This window comes from Ornithodoros turicata, chromosome 6 (genome assembly GCF_037126465.1).
Source record: "Ornithodoros turicata isolate Travis chromosome 6, ASM3712646v1, whole genome shotgun sequence".
NCBI classification, from domain to species: Eukaryota; Metazoa; Arthropoda; class Arachnida; order Ixodida; family Argasidae; genus Ornithodoros; species Ornithodoros turicata.
In genome coordinates this window covers 15,210,717-15,230,796 of record NC_088206.1, presented here as the reverse complement: position 1 = coordinate 15,230,796, position 20,080 = coordinate 15,210,717, and the positions used below count along the sequence as shown (strand labels likewise).

General features: G+C 46.1%; 1 protein-coding gene across 1 annotated transcript in view; it reads right to left on the bottom strand.

The window, feature by feature from the left end:
- The window catches only part of LOC135399238 (transcription factor Sox-17-alpha-A-like), a 100,893-nt gene extending 92,853 nt beyond the window's left edge, over nt 1–8,040 (bottom strand). The window contains exon 1 of the mRNA XM_064631046.1: nt 7,623–8,040. Coding sequence (XP_064487116.1) covers nt 7,623–7,971 — 349 coding nt within the window. The 5' untranslated portion in view covers nt 7,972–8,040. The remainder of the gene's footprint in view (nt 1–7,622) is intronic.
- Between the last annotated feature and the right edge of the window lie 12,040 nt (nt 8,041–20,080).

The window sequence follows — 20,080 nt, the reverse complement described above, 5'->3', positions numbered from 1 at the left end:
ATGCCACAAAAAATAAAGAAGTGGAAGTTTCGATGACATATCGCCGCCAGGATCTTATTTCTCTTTATACTTTCACGTTTGGACATATGGCCTACAGACTATACGACTAATGAATTTTAGATGTATATAGTGTGCATAGTTATATAGTAGTTCTATAGTTGCACAGTGCGTATAGTGCCTGCATGTGTTTTTGGGTGCCGTATATAGACCCTTAGTGTTGGCATCGAATTGGTGTGTGTTGAGTACAGCTTGCATATTACGTTCATAATAAATTTTCCCTCAACATCTCGGTGTAAGAGGGAGATCCCCGTCCGACGGTTCGTAAGACGCAAGCAGCAAAAAAAAAGGAGATTTATTGATTGATTCACTTGTAAAAAAAAAGGAGACATGTGATCATTACCGTCACTACACTGCTCAAACCGCAAAAAAAGAAAAAAAAAGAAATAGCCAATTAGGAGTCGACGACTGACCTACGCACGAGAATTACCCGCCAACCTACACGAACGCAGGTGTCTGAGCGTCTGAGCGTCAGCAATCTTTGTAATGGAGCTGGTAAATTAAAAACCCATCTGCCGCACTGTAGCACAGACGTTGGTGATTAGCCAAAGCAGCTGTGGCTTATCCCCTCCCCCCGCGGTATACCTTGTTACCGAAGCTAGCTCGTACCCTGTCAATCGGAACATGTGTTTCGGCTGACTCCACTGTCGTCACCTCCGCTACACGAAACACATGTCGTCGCGCAGTTGAGCGCGCACGTAACTCACACTCGTGGCGCTACAGGCGTGCGCTATATGCTAGTATGTATCGAGCGTATATAATAACAAAAGTTGGCGATAGACAGTTGTCGGCAATTTGTCACGCCGTCGCCAATTCATCACTGGGCTGGACGACGGCATTTGGTGGCGTTCGTTTATTTATCTGAACAGTTTGTCACAATTTGCGTTCGACGGTCTTCCAATGTACGCCTTGTTTACAAGTCGTTATAAAATGCGAAAAGTTCCCTCGTTCTGCTGTGTCCTTTCTCCATCTGTCCACATAACGCTGCTCATATAGCCACTGTTGCTTCGCGGAGCTAACACGGAATCAGAATTTTAAAAAAATTCAAAAGCCAATCTGGAATCTACATTTAAAAAAAAATCTGCGGAAAAATGAGACGACGTGTTTTTGCGTCTGGCTCCCGTACAGAAGGACCAGTGCAGAATTCTGTTGCTGTTTTACTGCCTTTTTTCTATGTATTATTTTCGCTTCACTTCCTGTAACCCATTCCTCCCATGTAACGCCCGTATGGGACATGTGGGAGTACAATAAATTGATTGATTGATTGATTGAATTCAGCACCTGAAGTTGGCCCGGTTGGTTAAGATAAATGTTAGCAAAACATACGGACATGAAGGAATACACGCAAGGACTAAAACCAAGTGCCTTGAGACTTCGCTTTTGGTGACAAGCTCGGTGATGATGTTCATTTAGTCTTTCAAAGCGTTTCAAAGCGTCGAGGTTAGTGTAGTTTCCCTTTCTTTTATTAATAACGCGTCCTGGAGTAGCCAGTCCCGAGTGGCTCGAGACTACCATCTCCATTTTTTTCTTTTCAAATCAAATCACACGCAAGGACTCTTGCTCGTGACTTTTGTGCTTTCGTACTGACTGGATACTGGCCGACCGTGTTTTTCATTTTCAGTTCTCCATTTTTTTCATTTTGCTTCTAGTCCAATCTACTCATCCACTCCGTTGCGTTTTTTTTTTTTTATTCCGTGTTAGCGCCGCGAAGCAACTGTGGCTATGGGCGTCAGACGTGGACAGATGGAGAGAGGATAGAGGGGTCAGTGCGCGTCCTGGGCCGACTTCAACGAGAACTGCGCCGACATTCGCCTGGAAATTCTGCCGGAAAACCCGGGGTAAACCTCAGACAGCACAGCGTGTGGTAGGGTTCGAACCCACCACCTCGCGATCTCCAGCACGACCTTGGATACTACCAGCGGGCGAATGCCCCTCTAATAAGTTTACGAAACTGTTTTAACGATACATAAAAAATAGTAATAAAAAAGAAAACTAACACGTTTTAGTTTCGCATATTCGTGAGATGCAAAATCATCGGCTGGCCCTGCGTTCGAAGCTACCCGTTTTCAGTCGCAGAGTAGAATACCGAATCTTCTTCCGAATCTTCTTCTATCCATCATCATCATCATCATCATCATCATCATCATCAGGTACAGAAAAAGAATCCGTTCTCCGATGCCGTGGGTCACTGGACGCAGGCGCCGTTCGGATAGGTGTCCTTTCGAAAGTCCTTTAGGGTGCCCGTCTGTCACGGGTACAAGTGACTTCCACATCTAAGATGTGCAGGAATTTCAATATATTGTGACCGCGCTTCTTCAACTCTCCTTTCCAGGGAGGGGGCGATCGATTTATTTTGACAGGCAAAGTAAGGAAATTCCATTTTTCTTACACTGTCAGATCCTACCACTTAAACTGGGGCCAAAGCTGGGGAATCGGTCATGTTCGTACGGTTGACCCAAGATTATCTGCCCAACTTATTACTGTTGGGCATTCCACGGCATTTATTGAATTTACCCACAACAAAACAATCATATAATTATACTTTAGGTCCACGAACTGCAAATCTAATTCCCAATCTGATACGAATCGATATACTCCAGAAAGAACTATTCGTGTTCACATATCGTCGGGCGGTGTTGTTGTATGCGCTTGCTAAAGTCTTGGAAACCATCAAACGATATGATAAACCCACGCTGCGTTGCAGCAAAGCTACGTGGTCAGCTGCATATTCTAGTGAGTTTTCTTTATCCTCTATACTAGATCTGGAGTAGCTTTTCCCGCGGTGAGCGGGCTCACATCTCCATATATTTTCCCCTACCATCATCATCATCATCATCATAATCTAGTGAGACAAATTTCCTCTTTCATCGTCACTACGTGTATTAGTTGCTGTTGTACCTTAGGAGTGCATTATTTGTGCAGTAGACGTCGCAGTAGTCATTAACTACGCGAAACGCTACCACCACCACCAACTATACTTCGACGTATTGGTTTGCGAGTCCATTTTGGGGCTTATAGGAGAACAGCCTATCGGAGTATATAACGTCCAAGAACTGGAGGAGAAAAACAGAACAAGTGACCCTTATCGTACGACTCGGTTAATGGACTACTAATTGAACTGCCCTACTTCACAGGTACCGTTAGTCGGTAGTTATTGCTCAGTTAGTGTCACACGACGAAACTAGTACCCGTATAACAGCATTACAGGGTACTGCTATATCTTTACAATATGATAACGTAGTGCAATGCGAAAACATAAAATTGGGTGCATCTGGAATACCTGTGAAAACACGTGTCGATAAAATTTGCAGAACAAGAGAGTTGGAGGGGGATCGCCGCGACTATATACGACAGGTTTCCAGTGTTGTACGTAACACAGTTACTGAAACCGATACTTTTTTCGATATCGAAGTGTGGATCGCGATATTGATTATAAAATTCGGTATCGGAAAAGTACTTCCGTTACAAATTTAACGCGATTCCCGTGTCGTTACAGATACCGATACTTTTGCAGTGCCCCCAACCGTTCTTACACGATTTCTTACTTTTATTCATTGTGACTGATCCGCCTAGCGCGGAATGACAAAAACTTTTTGCATAAGCTATATTGCTAAAAGTCAACCAAAGTGTCTATGCTGTTTGACGAATGTTCCGCTTTTTCGTTGCAAACTTGTCTTCTCCCAATTTGCCGTTACACAAATTGACTGCTCACGTAGGCGAGATTTCTATGTTGTAGATTTCGTGCAACTTCATTATTTTCAGTATGTATCGCGTTACTTTTTTTCTACTAACGGTAGCGGTACTCCGTTACATTGAAAGCGAAGTATCGATATCCCCAAGCAGCACAACATCTTGGTCCAATATTGGCCCAATATTCGCAATGCCGGTCCAATATTGGCCCAATATCGCCAATATTGGGCCAAGTTGTTGTGCTGCTTGGGTCGGTATTTCGCTACTTTTTACTGAAGTAACGGATATCGATATCGCGATACCAATACCATATTTCGGTAACGGGTACAGCCCTGTAGATCTCACAATAGAGAGTTTTACCTGTTATAGCACGCGATCGACTTGCGTGCGCAAGGATATAGTGCGCTCACTCTGCGCTCGCGCTAAACGCAAAGCCACATTCGATGCAAGCGCACTAGCGTACATCCCGTTACCTCACGTACGCCGTATACTATACAACACTTTCATGTGTAGCGCTTCTACTGTTGGAGTTAGGCACAGCCAGTCTGTTTCGGGTTACGGTTTTAATGGAGGTCAATCAACTCAGATCGCTTCTCATACAGCACGGACGAATGTCTAGAAACACAGTTCACGATGAAGCGGGATTGTTGCTTGACATTAGGAGAGTTTTAGTGAATGGGATTGCCAATGAGAAGGGGCAGTGACTCAGAACGGATTCCTCCGGTTGGGTATAATGGAGGAACCGTTCGCGAACCGTTTGCTCATAGGCGATCCACTAAAACACCCTGTTGACGCTATCCGCTGCCCCGTTGCAGACCTTGCATGTGGTGATAGTGGTGAACAGTATAGCTGATTGCGTTATACATTACAGCTTGGTCGTGTTAAGAAGTCTGTAGTTTCCATATAGCTCTTTTACCGACTTACGCATGATAAAGTATAGTCTTCTATAGTCTATATATAGTCGCATTTCTTACAAACCGAACCTCTTTACGCCGGCATTTTTATACGTGGTAACGAATGACAGTGCCATTTTACCATCATCTCCCAAGACATACAAGCATATGCGTGCACTAGACAATATTAATCCGTTTCCATGAGTAAATGTTTGTCATCCCATAGTTACGTTTAAGTAGGCTGTCGTATGCTCTTTTGAATCACACCATATTTCTGAAGAACGATGACCGTACACGCTATTTTTCTTCTCTCTCTCTCTCTCTCTCTCTCTCTTTTATCAGCAAAGTGATATACCCCAAAATAGTTAAGCTTCATCAAAGACGTAACACGAATATTACAACGGATGTGCAAAGACCCGGCGATGAAATATCTAACCAAAATTTGCACTCCGAAGCAGAAAGGACCACAGGCTGCATTACGGTGAACCCAACCTTTCACTGCGCGACGTCTGGATAATTTCCCATGAAAACATTTTATTATGGAAGCTGCACGGTTCGTAGAACGTTCTAGAAGAAAGTTTATCCTTAATTGCCAGACATGACCGATGAAATCTCCGTGACGAAAGCTGTCCGTCCAGTGTATATAGCGCACGCAGTACACTTCAGAACGATGCCTGTTTTCTCGTATATTACGGTGGAATCGACCTTTTCCGCGCAGCATCTGGTGATATGTGATTCAAGTAAAGGTCCTCGTTTGATGAAGTAATAAGCTATACGTCGGGTGATGGGACTGGCGGTGGGCGAACTGGAAGCGATGTTGTATACAGCAACTAAGTGAATAGTTTCGCAGCCTGCCAGGGGTGTTGGAAGGTGGGGACAAGGGGGGTGGCTACCCCGTTTGACCTCAGGCTGCTCAGGCTGAGGGAGCCTCCCTCCCCCCTCCTTAATGCATGCAGATGGGGGGGGGGTCTGAGTGATATTGTGTCTTGTAACTTATGAGGCATATTTTGCAGGAGGTGTACGTTCGTCTGAATGAATTTTATTTTCGCTACTGGGGGCAGGGGGGGGGGGGGGGCTCATATATAGCTCAGTATAGGGAACTGCTCCGCAGCGATGGAACAACGGTGTCATCGTCGTCACCCATTTGATTGTTGTTGATGTTGGACATCGCGCGATATCAGAACGGATGTTAGTTAGTTTTTTTTTTTTTTTGCCGCCATTATTATTTTCAGGCAACGACTATTTCGCACGGAAATATTCATAGATCACATGTACAGGAAAATACAAATCATGTGCGACATTTCACGTGTGCGCGTTCGGCTTTGCACGTCCACATTTCGCGTGTGTGAGTAACCGGGCAATATGCCATCAATCAATCATCCGCAAAGAAAATGGCTTAGCGATAGGAAAAGCAAAAAAGCAGAAACGCCGTGGAAAGATGCGTATAAATTGATTCAGGGAATCGATTACTTTTAGTTCCGAAGGCACGTTCAAGGAATGGAACGGAAACGCGAAAGTTCGATATCGCAATTAAGTCTTTTTTATATATATATTTATGAGCAAATATTGCGTTATACAATCCGAATACATTTAAGATCAATATTCAACTGTTGTTCTTTTTCATTCCATTTTTTCCCCTGTCGCTTCATGATTAACTTCATCTCCTATATAGGGGTCGTAGAGCGGTCAACTGCTAGCGTTGCAACCACCGTGTTCGCATTATTTTTCTTTTCAACCCAATCCAAGTGGAGAACAGGCAGTAATTGCAGCTTCTAGTCCCCTAGATTCGCCAGTTACTCCCCATTTTAGTTCCATAACACCAAAATCTACTCCCGCCAGGACTGCAATATAGTCACTAAGCTTCGCAAATGGTCTCCGGTATATGCAACAATCTACGTAAATATGTGCTCGTCGCGAATTTCACGGAATAAGGCTATATAACTTAGCTAACTTAGCAATTTTTCAACCACACAGAGGGAGGAATAGTTCGCGTTGTTTTCTTGCGAAATTGTGCCCTATGCGTGTCGCAAGATATCACTCGACATATCATGGTTTAATTCGAAGTATTTTTATTCATGCACATGAATCATGTACCTGAGACTGTTGGAACGCAGCGTGAAATGCAGTCCCCACTCTTCCTTTAGTCCCGTGCATTTACTCCTTAAAAGGACTATTTTTTTGTGACATTGCATTTAGTCGCCAAAAGGAGTAAAATTGTTCCTTTTTTTTTTTTTTCTGAGAGCATGCGTGTTCCTCTCGTTCCTCTCGCAGGAAGATTTTTGCGAGAGCTTCAGGAAATTTCCCGCCTTTAGCACTTGCAGGTCTGTGTAATGTAATGCTGCTCTTCGATCCACTATAATATTGGTACTTCCATCAACAAGCTGCCATAGATTTAGACGTTAATAGACATAGACATAGACGTTAATAGATTGCGTGCGACCTCATAAGAGTGTGGCATAACCTCATCAAGTTTTTTGTCAAGCAATGTAATCAACAAAAGTTTCTTTCCTGTGCCTTACTACCTTCTTTGAAATTGTTGCTCAACACGCACGAATTTGCAAAGAAAACAACCGACAAATCGTACGGTTACGGTTGTGAGCCACGACAAATGTGAACTCCTTGCACTGCTGTAGGTGCTGAGGTGAGTAGATGTGGCTGGGTGCCGTGAATTGAAGACAGAGAAATGGTCAATGGAGTAGACTTGTCACTGACAAACGTCTACTAAACTTTGTATGAACCACTACTCTTATCTTTTCTTTTTTCTATGAGCGAGGTAGCATCTACTACTTCCTTAACGCTGCACGGAAGTACCACAGGCATGAAATGAACTCCACACCAGAACTGTTCAAAGAAGCGAAACTTCATCCTCTCATTTCCCTCCTTCTCCGAGACTAAAGCGAACTTAACCCCAGCTGTATACTACCACGACGTTTGTCACACGCTGCACCATGTCCAGAACCGAGAAACGAAGTCACTACTCACCTAACATCTTGCTCAGATCGGCGTTATGCAGATCAGGATTCTCATCAGCCAACCTCTTCCGTTCTCCTTTGGCCCACACCATGAATGCATTCATGGGTCTCCTGATACGCTGCTCTTGCGACCCCCTGCCCCCCGATTTTGTCTGCTGCCCAATCACTACCCCACCACCATCACTAGGGGGTGTGCTGCTCGGCTTCGGACTCGAGTACGCATCACCCCCCATGGAGTCACCAGTACTTCCACCGTAGAGCACACCACCACTCTCGGGCGCGTGGGGGAAGCCCCAGGGTCCCACCCAAGTGCTGGCCACTTCAGAGCTCAGGTCTTCTTGCTTTATATGGAACGCCATGCTGCCAGGCTTATAATCCAAAGCACCACTTCATGACTCCGGGCAGCGCGAATGCATCCTGCCGCTCGACTGAGCCCGACAGACGCGGCGATCTAGCGCCGCGGCGAGGGCAGCGGAAGCGGCCCAATGAGAAGGCGGTGCGCCGCAGACGTAAGCTGTGACGTTAGAGCGTCACGTGATATGAGGAGTGGGGAGCTCCTGGATGGGAGGAGCGTAAAGTTGGCGATGCGAAGCCAAGTTACGAGCGGAATAAGGGCAACGGAGAAAGTTCGGTGGAACGTGCAGTGTGGTGGTTGTTTGTAAACAACAGGGAAAAAAAAGACAAATGTAAAAAAGGAGAGGAAATAGAAAAAAGAAGAACAATGAATGCGATATGGATTCATGTGGCCTTCTTGTGGTATAGGTGTTTGAGGAAAGCGCGATGAAGTTGAGAGGTTTCTCAATCGGGGTATCATTCCGCGAGTACTGAGCACGCGCTCGTTGAGGATGGTTGTCATGAAGGTGTGGTGCGCGGTGAGCTCAACTTCCTGGTGATGTTTTTTCTTACCTTCGTATGTTCCGAACGAGGCTGAGCGTTGATGGATCACCAGTCAAAATGGTCCAGCAGGTCACCACCTTGTTTTAAAAAAACTTTTTTTCCCGACTGTAACCTTTGACCTTTCGGACATCTTAGTTCATTGGATGTTTCGACTCGAAATGTTTTCGTCTTCTAGCCCTTCGTTACGTTCAGACGAAGACGAATAATATCCTTGGTCTCAACAGTTACTTGGCAAGGACACTCCAGACAGTCATGCCTAGTTTCGCTAACCTTGCTGCAGCTAACCTAGCAATTTCGCTCGCGCAAACCAACATTCATGTGGAGCAGTGCAGTTGCATCGCAAAATTGCAGCTGTTAGAGAACAATTAACTTTTTTGAGTCCGTCCAACTCCAACTCCAACCTTTTTTTAAAGTTCAACCAACAATCTGGCGAAAAAACTCCGCAAAAAAAAAAGAAAAAAAAAAGAAAAACGGCAAACTTTTCCTAGGGACAGGCTTGTATAGTGCCAAACACTGTGCAGACCCATTGTGTTTTCAAAAGGGGTTCGCCAAACGTTTACAGCCGATGATGGCCCTATAAAAGTACGATATTTAAACGCGTTTAGCACAGTGCCCAGAAGATATAGACAATCTCTACCCTCTCCCTCATTTGCTTTGTTTCTCACGCCTCTCTTTCTTTTCCTTTAGTTTTGTTTGCTGCGCTGTACCATTATATTTTATTTCAACTCTCCATCCTGACTGTCCTTTCTTTGATTCCTCTTAGACTGCTTTGACGTTTTATGCGTTTATTCTTGACTAGTAATGTTCCATGTCCTTCCGATCCCCCGACCCGGTCGCTGGACACTCAGTTTTAAAGAGACTATCATCCGGAAAGGTGTGTATGACGCAGACAAGGTAATGTTCGCCACCGCTTCACCGTCTTTCTCGGCCAAGTATCTCTTCCGAAAACCTCTCATATATTAAATAAACGAGTTTTAAAGATTCCCACTCCCTCTGCAGCTAAGGAATCCCCAGCGATAGTAACACCATGATGACGTAACCCAGGCACACCAATGGGAGCGCAGCGCAGAGATTGTCTCCAAGCTCGTCTGCTTCGGCCCACGATATACTCTGTGAAAAGTCTTCAGGGAATTCGCAGTAGCAGACGAATTTTCTGACTTTATATGCCCGAATATAGCGAAGGAGGGAGAGGAGGCAATAAGCCCGCCTTCTGTATCTATCCGGTCGCTCTCTGATTGCACGTCCGAGTGACGTTTCCTCCGATTTCCAGAGAGGGCATTCCGGCATACTCTCAACATCCGTCGTCTGCTCTTGCCATGCACATCAAAGTGCAGAAAAACTACTCCACCAGTTCGTGTCGAATTTTCGGCGCTATTGTCGGTGATGAACGACGCGTAAAACGGCACCGTAGTTTCGGAATCGGATGCGGCAGTCCGTGTCATGCAGTACACGGATCCACGTTTGCGGAACTATCATCTGCATATTCTTCTTTATACAAGAGAGAAACTGTTTCTCTCTTGTTCTACAGGTGCCGCTTGCGTCGATTTCCGTCGTATGAATGTGTGTATGAATGAGCAAAAAAATGTAAGAGTGAAAGGAGGGTGAGTGAGAGTGAGCGGCTGGTTTGTCGTCCCTTCAGATGACGCACCCCGAAAGTCGTTGGAGAGGCGTCTTAGCTTAGCTCAATTGGTAGAGCCCTGGACCGGTAATCCAGAAGATGTGGGTTCGTTCCCTACAGCTGGCTAACCTTTTCAGTGACTTTCATCTTTCTTCTTTATGTATCTACGCAATCATGTACACTTGACATTCGAATTCAGGATTCAATACTTCTATTTCTTGGACATTGAGGCTAGACTGGGTGATGTATGGCGCGTAGGGTGCTTTGACCGGCGCTTGACGTCTCTCTGCAGATCTTTTATGGTTTATCGGTTGTTTATTAACGTCAAATACGTAATGTGAACAAGATCGTGCGGACCCATCAAGCTAGTTTGCAAAACGTTTCCATGTCCTTGCGTCTTATGACCAAATATAACTGGATGCATCACGACACCCGTGCGAGCCTATAGGGAGTACGATTTTCGTTAAAAACTCCGTGTTAGCGCCGCGAAGCAACTGTGGCTGAGCGCCGTACAGACGTGGATCGATGATAGCGAGAAGGAGTGGGGGGGACAAAGGGGTTAGTATGCGTCCTGGGCCGACTTCAGGGGGAACTGTGTGGACATTCGTCTGGAAAGTCTGCCGGTGGTAGGACTCGAACCCACCAGCTCCCAGTCTTCAGCTGCTTTGCCATGCCGCTTGCCATGGACAATGCAGGGGCGGTGCTGTCGGTGAAATTCGAGTTACACAACCGTAACCGTGCTGCGATTTTTTTTTTTTTTTTTTGCCGATGTTGAGCCCCTGTCAGCTTTTTCTAACACCTAAGCAGAGCATATACTATAAGCACAAAACATACAGTTGCGCACCATATGCTCGCAAACTTTAATGCTCCCGTAGCACAAAGCCAGACAGAATATACCATTGTCCATTGAAAAGTCGTTTGCAGTAAGTTGAGAGACATTTTACAATACATGGACACAGTGGTTGACAAGCTACTCAGACCAGCGGTACAAAGCGACATCGTGGTTCGTGTCCAGTTGTGAAGTCCTGTGCTTAGACTTTCTGTTGACGTGTTTTTCCTGGCACTTCCTTTCTTTTTTCTTTTTTTTTTCCTCAGGGTAAGAGTCTGACAATGGCACGCTAAACGGCAATTCCACACGCGCGCCTAACCACCTGATGTCGGAACAATAAAAAGTATTATAAAGACAACAAAAACCAAGACTTAAAAGGGGACACGAGTTCTCTATAGAAACAAATGCGCAGGTGTTAGAAGTGACGTTTTGTATAAGAAACACGGAGGAGTAATGAAACAAGTTGCCGGAGTAAGAACTTCGGTCAGGAAATCACACTACGGGTTGATAATGACGTAGTACATGTGTGACGTCAAAGTCACTTATTCACTTTATTCACTTATATGTGAGCATAGGAAGTGATTCTACGGGTTAATAATGAAATGGTACGTGTGTGACGTCACCGCTGTCCCATCAGGTGCCAGAACGATGTTCGTCTTATGATATAAATTTCTTTTATGTAATCGTTAGATGTTGCTAAGAAGATTTAGATACGTGTTATCTGCTTCACTAACCAGGAGGCCTTACAACAACGTCCCCAAGCAAACGACGAAATCCGACACTCGCGATTCGTCTCTGTGGTTGCCAGGGTTGCCAGATACGACTGCGTCCCGGCTGTTGTGGCGCAGAAATGAAGATGGCGAACTGGCTACTTTGCTATTCCTATGTACTATTCCTATGTACTTAAATCAGGAAAATTCGCTTCAACGTGGCGCCAGGTGAAATGTCGTAGTGCGATCCATTCACCCCCCCCCCCCCCTTGATGATCGACCTTCTCGCAGTCACTGTGACGTCATTGATATTGCTTTTCCACTGGGGCTGCTGGGAACGTTCTCACCCCCCCCCCCCCACAGGTATTTAAGCGCCCATCAAAGAGGCATCGGACGGATAAAACTGCCCTACAGACAACCTGCCTAGCCTCAGGCTAGGCTAAGCTAACCTAGCCTAGCCCACCCTCACAATTAGCCTCGAACGTAGACCCTCCTGATTTTCGGCCAGGGATGCTATACCGTCAGGAGAGAGTCCCTGCTGGTGTAACGGTTGCATATAGCTGGAGAATGTGGTTGTATCTGTGACCGGAAATCAGGAAGGTCTAGGGTCGAGTCCTTGCATCAGCAAATTTTTCCTGAGTCGTTTAATTTCATCGCTCTACAGACGCCGTGCCGTGGCGTCGCTGTTGATAGTACAGGGAGTTATTTTTATCCTTTACAGGATATTTATTTTTAAAAAAAAAGCTCTCTGAGCAGCACAGATATCGTTATTGTAGTTCAGTTATACGGCCTGACAAACATGCTCTGGAAGATATGATGTATCAAGAAGATGACTAGTAATTATTACTTAAAATTAATTAATTAGCTCTTGAATTAGGGAATTTTGCCAAGAGCGAGATAGCAGAACAGGAGACAATCCTCGTTGAAAGCCATTCCATGTTTTAAAACACCCTGAAACGCGCACGTGCGTTGAAATATCCACAGCTGAATTTCGGTACGCAAATGAGCCGAAACCGAGAGAGCGCCACATGACGGGGGAGTAACTTCCCACATTTACTCCATTTGCACTCACCCTGTCAGTCGCTTACTCCCTCTTTCTTCCTGCGTTTACCGTGTAACTCCATCACTGCAAGTATGTACTCCCTCTTCCCGGCCAAATTTTAGTGGACAAATAATGTGTGACAATACTTTCCTTCTCGTACAGTGACTTTCGAGTTATAAACGTGTGTACTACAGTGCAGTCATCCATATATTGCATCATTTTTGTTATACCGGGTGTTTCAGTTAAATCCCCGGGCTCAATAATTCGCGAACGGATGCAGCAATCCAAGAACTTTCTTTTTTACAAGTATCTATCCGATACCATCTACCAGCTGTGCACCGTGTGAATGAGTGGGAGGGCTCATAATTTAAATAAAAATTCAAATGAGTTTCGTGAAAAAAACGTTACTTCTAAAGCAGGGCGCCATCGGCATTAAAATGGGCACTACCCCTTTTTGGGACCTTCAGTGGGCACCTTTTAGTGAAAAATCTACCATGGAAGCCGGTCATTTGTTGCAATAATTAGTTGGTTTCGGTTTACATATCAATGAATGAAGTCCTTATGCCAATGAACTACACCAATGAATTACGTCCTTTTGTGCCTCGACGCAACCAGCCAAGTCAAAAATATGTAAACCGAACCAATTAATTACTGCAACAAATGACCCGCTTCGGTGGTAGATTTTTCTCTAAAAGGTGTCCACTGAAGGTCCTAAAAGGGGTAGTACCCATTTTAACGCCAACAGCGCCCTGCTTTAGAAGTTGCGTTTTTTCACGAAACTCATTTTAATTTTTATTTAAATAACGAGGGCTCCAACTCATTCACACGGTGCGCAGCTTGTAGGTGGTATCGGACAGATACTTGCAGAAAAGAAAGTTCTTCGGTTGGTGCATCCGTTCGCGAATTCTTTAGCTCGGGGATTTGACTGAAACACCTTGTATATGAGAGAACTGATGTTCTGAGGCTGGAACAACATAGAAGGGACAAATACGTACAAAGCCTCAATTTGCCTAAGAAATTAACGATGACAATCCAGAAGGTGTGGGTTCGACTCCTACAGCTGGCAAACCTTTTCAGTGATGCATAATGTAAAAACCCCGAGACTAGGGAGCACGAAGGGACAGACACAACACGATGTCTCTTGAGACTTCGTGTTGTGTCTATCCCTTCGTGTTTCCTAGTCTCGGGGTTTTTACATTATGCATCATCTTCACCAGCTTGCTTGCTTCCTAGCCATTTTTTCATTGTCTTTTCAGTGACTTTCATCTTTCACCCTGTATATTCCATGGTTTTGCGCTAAGACTCTCAGTTGACCTTCGCCGACGGAGGCTTTGCTTCTCTGGGCTGGAGATCGGTTGATCAGAATATTTTATTTAACGTAGTTGCACTAATGCACTTGTCCCAGCGTTTCACGAGGGCTTGGATGCCAGCAGCGTAGAAATCCTTACCTGCGCGTATGCGGAGATGCATTGTCCTGTAGGAGGAAGACTCCTTTGGTGATGAGGCCCGGCCGCTTTTGCTTCAGCGTCTTATGCACATCCCTGAGAACCTGGTAGTAATATGCAACTATTGATAGTGGTACAACTTGGCTGAAAATCAACATGAACAACGCCAGCCTTGTCCCAGAAAACCATGGCCATGACCTTACCCGCAGACGGGGTGCTTCGGAACTTCTTGGGAGCTGGCGAGCCCGGATGCTTCCCGAATTTTTTCATGTGCGTTTAGACTCAAGAGTGAAATGGTGCGCCCACGTTTCATCGCACGTGATGATCCGATCAAGGAACGGCTGTCCTTCACTGTTGAAACGGTACCTTAGCTCTTGGGAGATTTCCAGTCTTCTCTGCCGGTCAAACACGGAGAGCTGCCTCGGGACCCAACGGGCACTAACTTTCCGAAACTGGAGGTGTTCATGAATGATAGCGTTCAACGTTCCCTCAGAAAGCGCCGTCTTTCGAGTCAGTTCGAGATATGTTATACGTCGGTCCTTGAGGATCAGGCGCTCCACAAGATGGATGTTCTCGGGAACTCTGACACTGGGCTCCGAGCCGCTCCGGCCGGGATCGTCCTGCACTGATGTACGGCCGTCTCGGAACCGTTTGCACCACTCAAACGCTTTGCTGCGGCTAAGTGTATCGTGGCCATACTGAAGTCTTCTGTGAATTTCAGGTGACTTTATGCCTTCATTCACGAGGAACTTCATGACAATTCGCTGTTCGATTTGCGCGCTCACGTCGTTGTCGGCCATCTCGTCCAGCACGTGTCTTCTGTTTTGCACAAATTTTGGACCCCCACGTTTGAACGCTGAGGCCTGTCGCGTGTGAAAATGACGTAAAAGAAGTGGCGCGAGCCATTTGTACACTGGGGAGACAGAAAGTCCCGGTTTCGCTTGAACACCCCTCGTAGATGCTCTGCGTGCAAACTATCGTTACAAGAATGTCATACTGCTAAAAATATCTACAATCTTTCATTCGTATGTACACATATCAGGCAGATCGGCACCTTCTCCAATCATCTCCGTCACTTCAAAGCACGTGGCCCTCTGACGTGAATTGAGCGCTGTGCTCCCGGCGTTCCCGGTCGACGCGGTTTCGGTTTCGGTTTACGATCTGTTAGTTGTTGTTAGTTGTATCTGTTTTTGTTTTACGATCTGTTAGATATGGAGTGGCTTTCAACGAAGATAGTCTTTCATTCTACTATCTCGCTTTTGCCCAAAATACCCTAATTAAAGAGTTAATTAACGAATTTTAGGTAATTAGTCCTCTTATAGTTGCACGCTCTCTTCCAGAGGATGTCTGCATGGCCGTATAACTCAACGGCAAAAACGACATCTGTGCTGCTCTCATAGCTTTTTTTCTAAAAATTCTGTGAAGGATAAAAATAAACACCCTCTATATAGCTATCTCGCGACGTGAAGTCACGGATTATCATGAGCTTTCTCTTAGATTTGGTAGTGGCCTCTATAGGCTGGCCATGACTCGCGTGGAAACTGAAAACACATTACACATTCACGCCTCTGGACATATCGTTCTCTCTAAACATGTCGTGCAATTTTGTGCTGTCACAATGTATACCGCTATGTTCCAGTCCAAATGACAGTTTATGCATATGCGGCAAAATTAGCTTAGGCGGACTCCTTCCCCATATAGCCTGACGCTTGCATACCATTGGCTACAGAATTGGTTACACGCAAGGAAAATTACCTACTTTTGAATATAATATAAAGATAATCATGCTGCCGCTCCCACATAGAGTAACAACTTAACAGCTGTTATACATCATCATCATCATCTGTATGTGCGTAGGGTGCGCGCGTGCACGCGCGTGTGTATGTGTATATGGGGGTTTCCTTTAGCTGCTTCCTCAAGGACGCTCGCGACTTTTCGGGAGTTTAACCTGGCAACCATGGCTGCTACACTCCAGGTTGTCCTCCGTTGTGCCGTGTTGTCTCCTCTTTTCTGATTCCGTGTTATCGCCGCGATGCAACTGTGGCTATGAGCGGTGTATAGATGTGGACAGAGGGAGAGAGGACAGCAGGAAGGAGTGGGGGACAGCGTGGGGGGAGTTAGTTTGCGTCCCGAGCCGACTTCAAGGAAAACTGTGCCGACATTCTTCTAGAAAGACTACCGGAAAACCTCAGACGGCACAGCCCCGTGGTAGGATTCGAACACACCACCTCCCAGTCTTCAGCACGACCTTGAATACCACCACCAACGAGTGGGTGCGTTTTACACGCGATTACCAATGCTGCTGGTACAGTGCTGTCTACAGAACGCCACCCTATGAACTGAAATGTGTCGTTCGCAAGGTCTTGCTGTGGTGTGGGTGGGTGTAGGGTGTAGAGGCGAGAAATACGTCCACTCCGAGAGGTCTTTTTGCGGGGCATGCTCGCTTAGGTGAAGCACGTAGGGACACTAACCCATCATGACTCGATCGGACGTAACCGGCGCCTTCCGAACTCTCGATGTCGATGCCCCTGAGAAGTGTGAGAAGTTTCCACGGCACACGTTGTGTCTGCGTGGGGTTTGCACGGCGGACACAATACAATTTATCGGTTGATCACCTAGAGGCCTCGCGAGATGATAATTTTCCGCGCAAACAAGCAGCAGATAGAGGCAGAAAAAAAGCATTGCTGTGCACATTCAATTGTTGTTAGCTGTTTGACAGTATAACGTCACTTTACTTGCCACTAACAACCAGCGAACGCTGCCAACAAGTAACGAGACAAATTACGCAATTGTGTGCAACTGTAGCTTTTTACTTTTGCTTTGTAATGACGTATCGGTTGCTAATGGGACAGCACTCAGGGTTCACGAAGAGGTTTGTAAGATTCGTTCTTTCAGGTGTCTGCTTGAATATACTTTGGACATAGTACTTTTAAGGAAGATAGCATCTCTCATTTACAGGATTCTGCCGACGTTGATGGTGTACAATGTGGTAGACGGTAAACACCAACACCTCTAACATCACAGGACAAAAAAAAAAAAAAAAAAAAAAAGAAAAGCAACCTATGAGCATTCCAGAGTAGATGATCCAAATCAGTGGAGACTGTAGTGTGTTCACCACCCTCCTATATGCATCATGTCTGCTGGCAACTCTTCAAGAACTAACGTTCGCACACGGCTCCTTTTGACTTTGAGTCTGGGAATGAAAATTTAAAAGTGATGATAATGGATGGGACAACGCAGAGGTCGCAGGTACGGCCATAATATGGTGAGCTCACCATATATAGCCATAAGCTGATGGCACAGCTTTCGTTTTCTTCCCCAATATGAACGGACGGTCTCGTATATCGTGCAACACCGTTTCATCGCACGCATTGGACAACCCGAGGACATTGGAGGCAATGAGAAAGAAAGATGTGTCTGGCCGTACCGGAACCTGTCAGGTTGGTGTTCGCGTTCGCTCCATACCCGGGCGTACACCTGTATACGAGTCATGCGAGCCGAAAACCGCCCTCTGTAAAAAGCGGGTGGATGATGGCCTAGCAACATATGTTCTCCCTTCGGTGATAATTACCGAGCGTAGTCAACTCAACGTTACTTTCAATACCATTGCCCATCTGCACGTGTATAATCAGTCGAATTCTTGCTTCTCGGGAGTCGGAAAAAAAGGAAAAGGAAGGAAGGAAGAAAAGCGACCATCAATGGCACAATGAGAGCAGCGTATGTGTTGATATCTTTAGCAGAATGACGGAGAACTGGAGAAATCTAAGAGCTTCTACAGGTACAGCATCTAGTAAATACGGTAAAACAATCATACGTCCCTAGTCATAGCCTAGCATATCTCACATCCAACGTTTCGCGCGTAATGGGGTAGCGTGCTGCTCTCCAGCGATGAATCACCCCATGTCATATAGTCGCGATTTATTTGTTGTTGTTCTTGTTGTTGCTGCAGCAGCGCCATGATGATGATGATGATTGGCGCGGATTGCATCCTTTGTTTTGTTTTTATGCCGCGTTAGCGCCGCGAAGCAACTGTGGCTATGAGCAGCGTACAGACGTGGACAGATTGAGAGAGGACTGCAGGAAGGAGTGGGGGAAAGGGGTTTAGTATGCGTCCCGGGCCGACTTCAGGGGCAACTGTGCCGACATTCGTCTGGAAAGCCTTCGGAAAACCCAGGGAAAACCTCAGACAGCACCGCCGGTGACAGGATTCGAGCCCGCGTCACCGTCCAGTCTTGGCGTGGAACGCGATCATCCTAACCACTATGCCACGAGAGCTGGTACATCCTTTGTCACGGTAACAAAAAGACTTACGGCGAATTCGGGTGGTCAATTCTTGGCAACACGGCCTACAGCGCTCGGAAACTGCTAGGTTGGCGCCCACGCTGGATCACGTGACCGTTGCCACCCGAACATGAGTGCCAGCAGGAGTCTAGCGGTGTTAGTCGCTCAGACCACCCTAGGGGCATCGCAGTCGCTCGTTTTCGGGTTCCGTCGTCTGCTAACCCACGTGAAGCTCGACGTGCGGGTCAATGAGGGCCCTCGCCACCCTCGTGATGCGGATGTGACAACACCGGATATAGTTGGGCCATCCGCTGCACGGTCGCTTCGAGGCCGGGCAGAAAAAGGGATATAGCTTGCAAATTCCTAGTGCTCGTTTTTCGTTTTTTCCTACTTCTTTTTCTTTATTTCTTATTTCTTAATTTTCTTTCTTTATTTATTTATTTTATTTTTATTTCTTATTCCTTCCTATTTCTTTCTTTCTTTAATTCTTATCTTTTCTTTTTATTTATTTATTATTATTTCTTATTTCTGGAATAGCAAGCCGACGTCCCGTTTGGCAGACCTTTCCCCGTTTTTTCCTTTTTTTCCTTTTCGTCTAATAAACATATCCCCCTCCCCCCTAGTGCTCGGAAAGAGCCACGAGGATACATGAGATTGCTACGTTTTGACCAAGCGAACGCAGTTCCTCGGAATCTGGCAAAAAAATGTACCGGGAAATGGCCACGCGAATTCACCATTAGGACGGCTGTTACTTTGAATTCCAATGACACAGTTAAGATAGGCATTTCGTGAACGTTTGTGGCGGTCCGTGGACAAAGACAAAGTCACCCCGCTACGGACACGCGCCACCAGCAGCAATAGTAGATTTACACGGAAGGTTGCATCAGCACCAGAAGCAGCTTCTGTTCTATCGACAACGTCCTGTAGTGAAGCCACGGCTCCCCCGCGCCCTGGGGAGGCTTGAGAAACTCCCCAGCATATTTGGCCCTCCGGGACTTTCCATAAACACCAACCGGGACCCATGTAGACCTCCTCTACAAGTGCATCGGTCTTCTTTGGACCTTTTTCCCAAGTCCTACGAGTGTACAGCCCCACAAGTACGAGAGATCGTAATTCCCGCTGCGTCCACTCTGACGCATCTGATGCTACCCTTCCCACGCCGCGTTCCACGTGTTCCACAACCGAGAAAAAATAATGCTGTCGTGGTGTTAAACATAAGGTTTGTCTGCCTGTATGTGTGGCGACATGTTGCACGCAACTGGCCAGGATAGGACGGCGGATAATTTCTACCACCTGGGGTTCTTTTGACGTGCGCCGGAAATCTCCGACACACGGTGCTGGAAGTAATGTTTACCTCCCCCCCATTGCTACCGTCCTCGACCGGCTTTGAACCCGCGATCTTGAGCTCAGCGAGCAAACTCTTTACCGAAGCTTGACGAGACGGAACGGCTTCCATGAACCTAACAGATACGCCTATCACCGTTAGTTTGCAGACACTCAAGCTGCCAATATCCTCACAGCTATCGTGCATCTGACAGTGACAACGCGTACACTAGTATCAGAAGAAAAAAAAAAAAGGAAAAAACATTACGGTCTTTATCTCTTGTAGACGGAGCTGGCACGAGGTGTCCGCCTGAAACAATAGG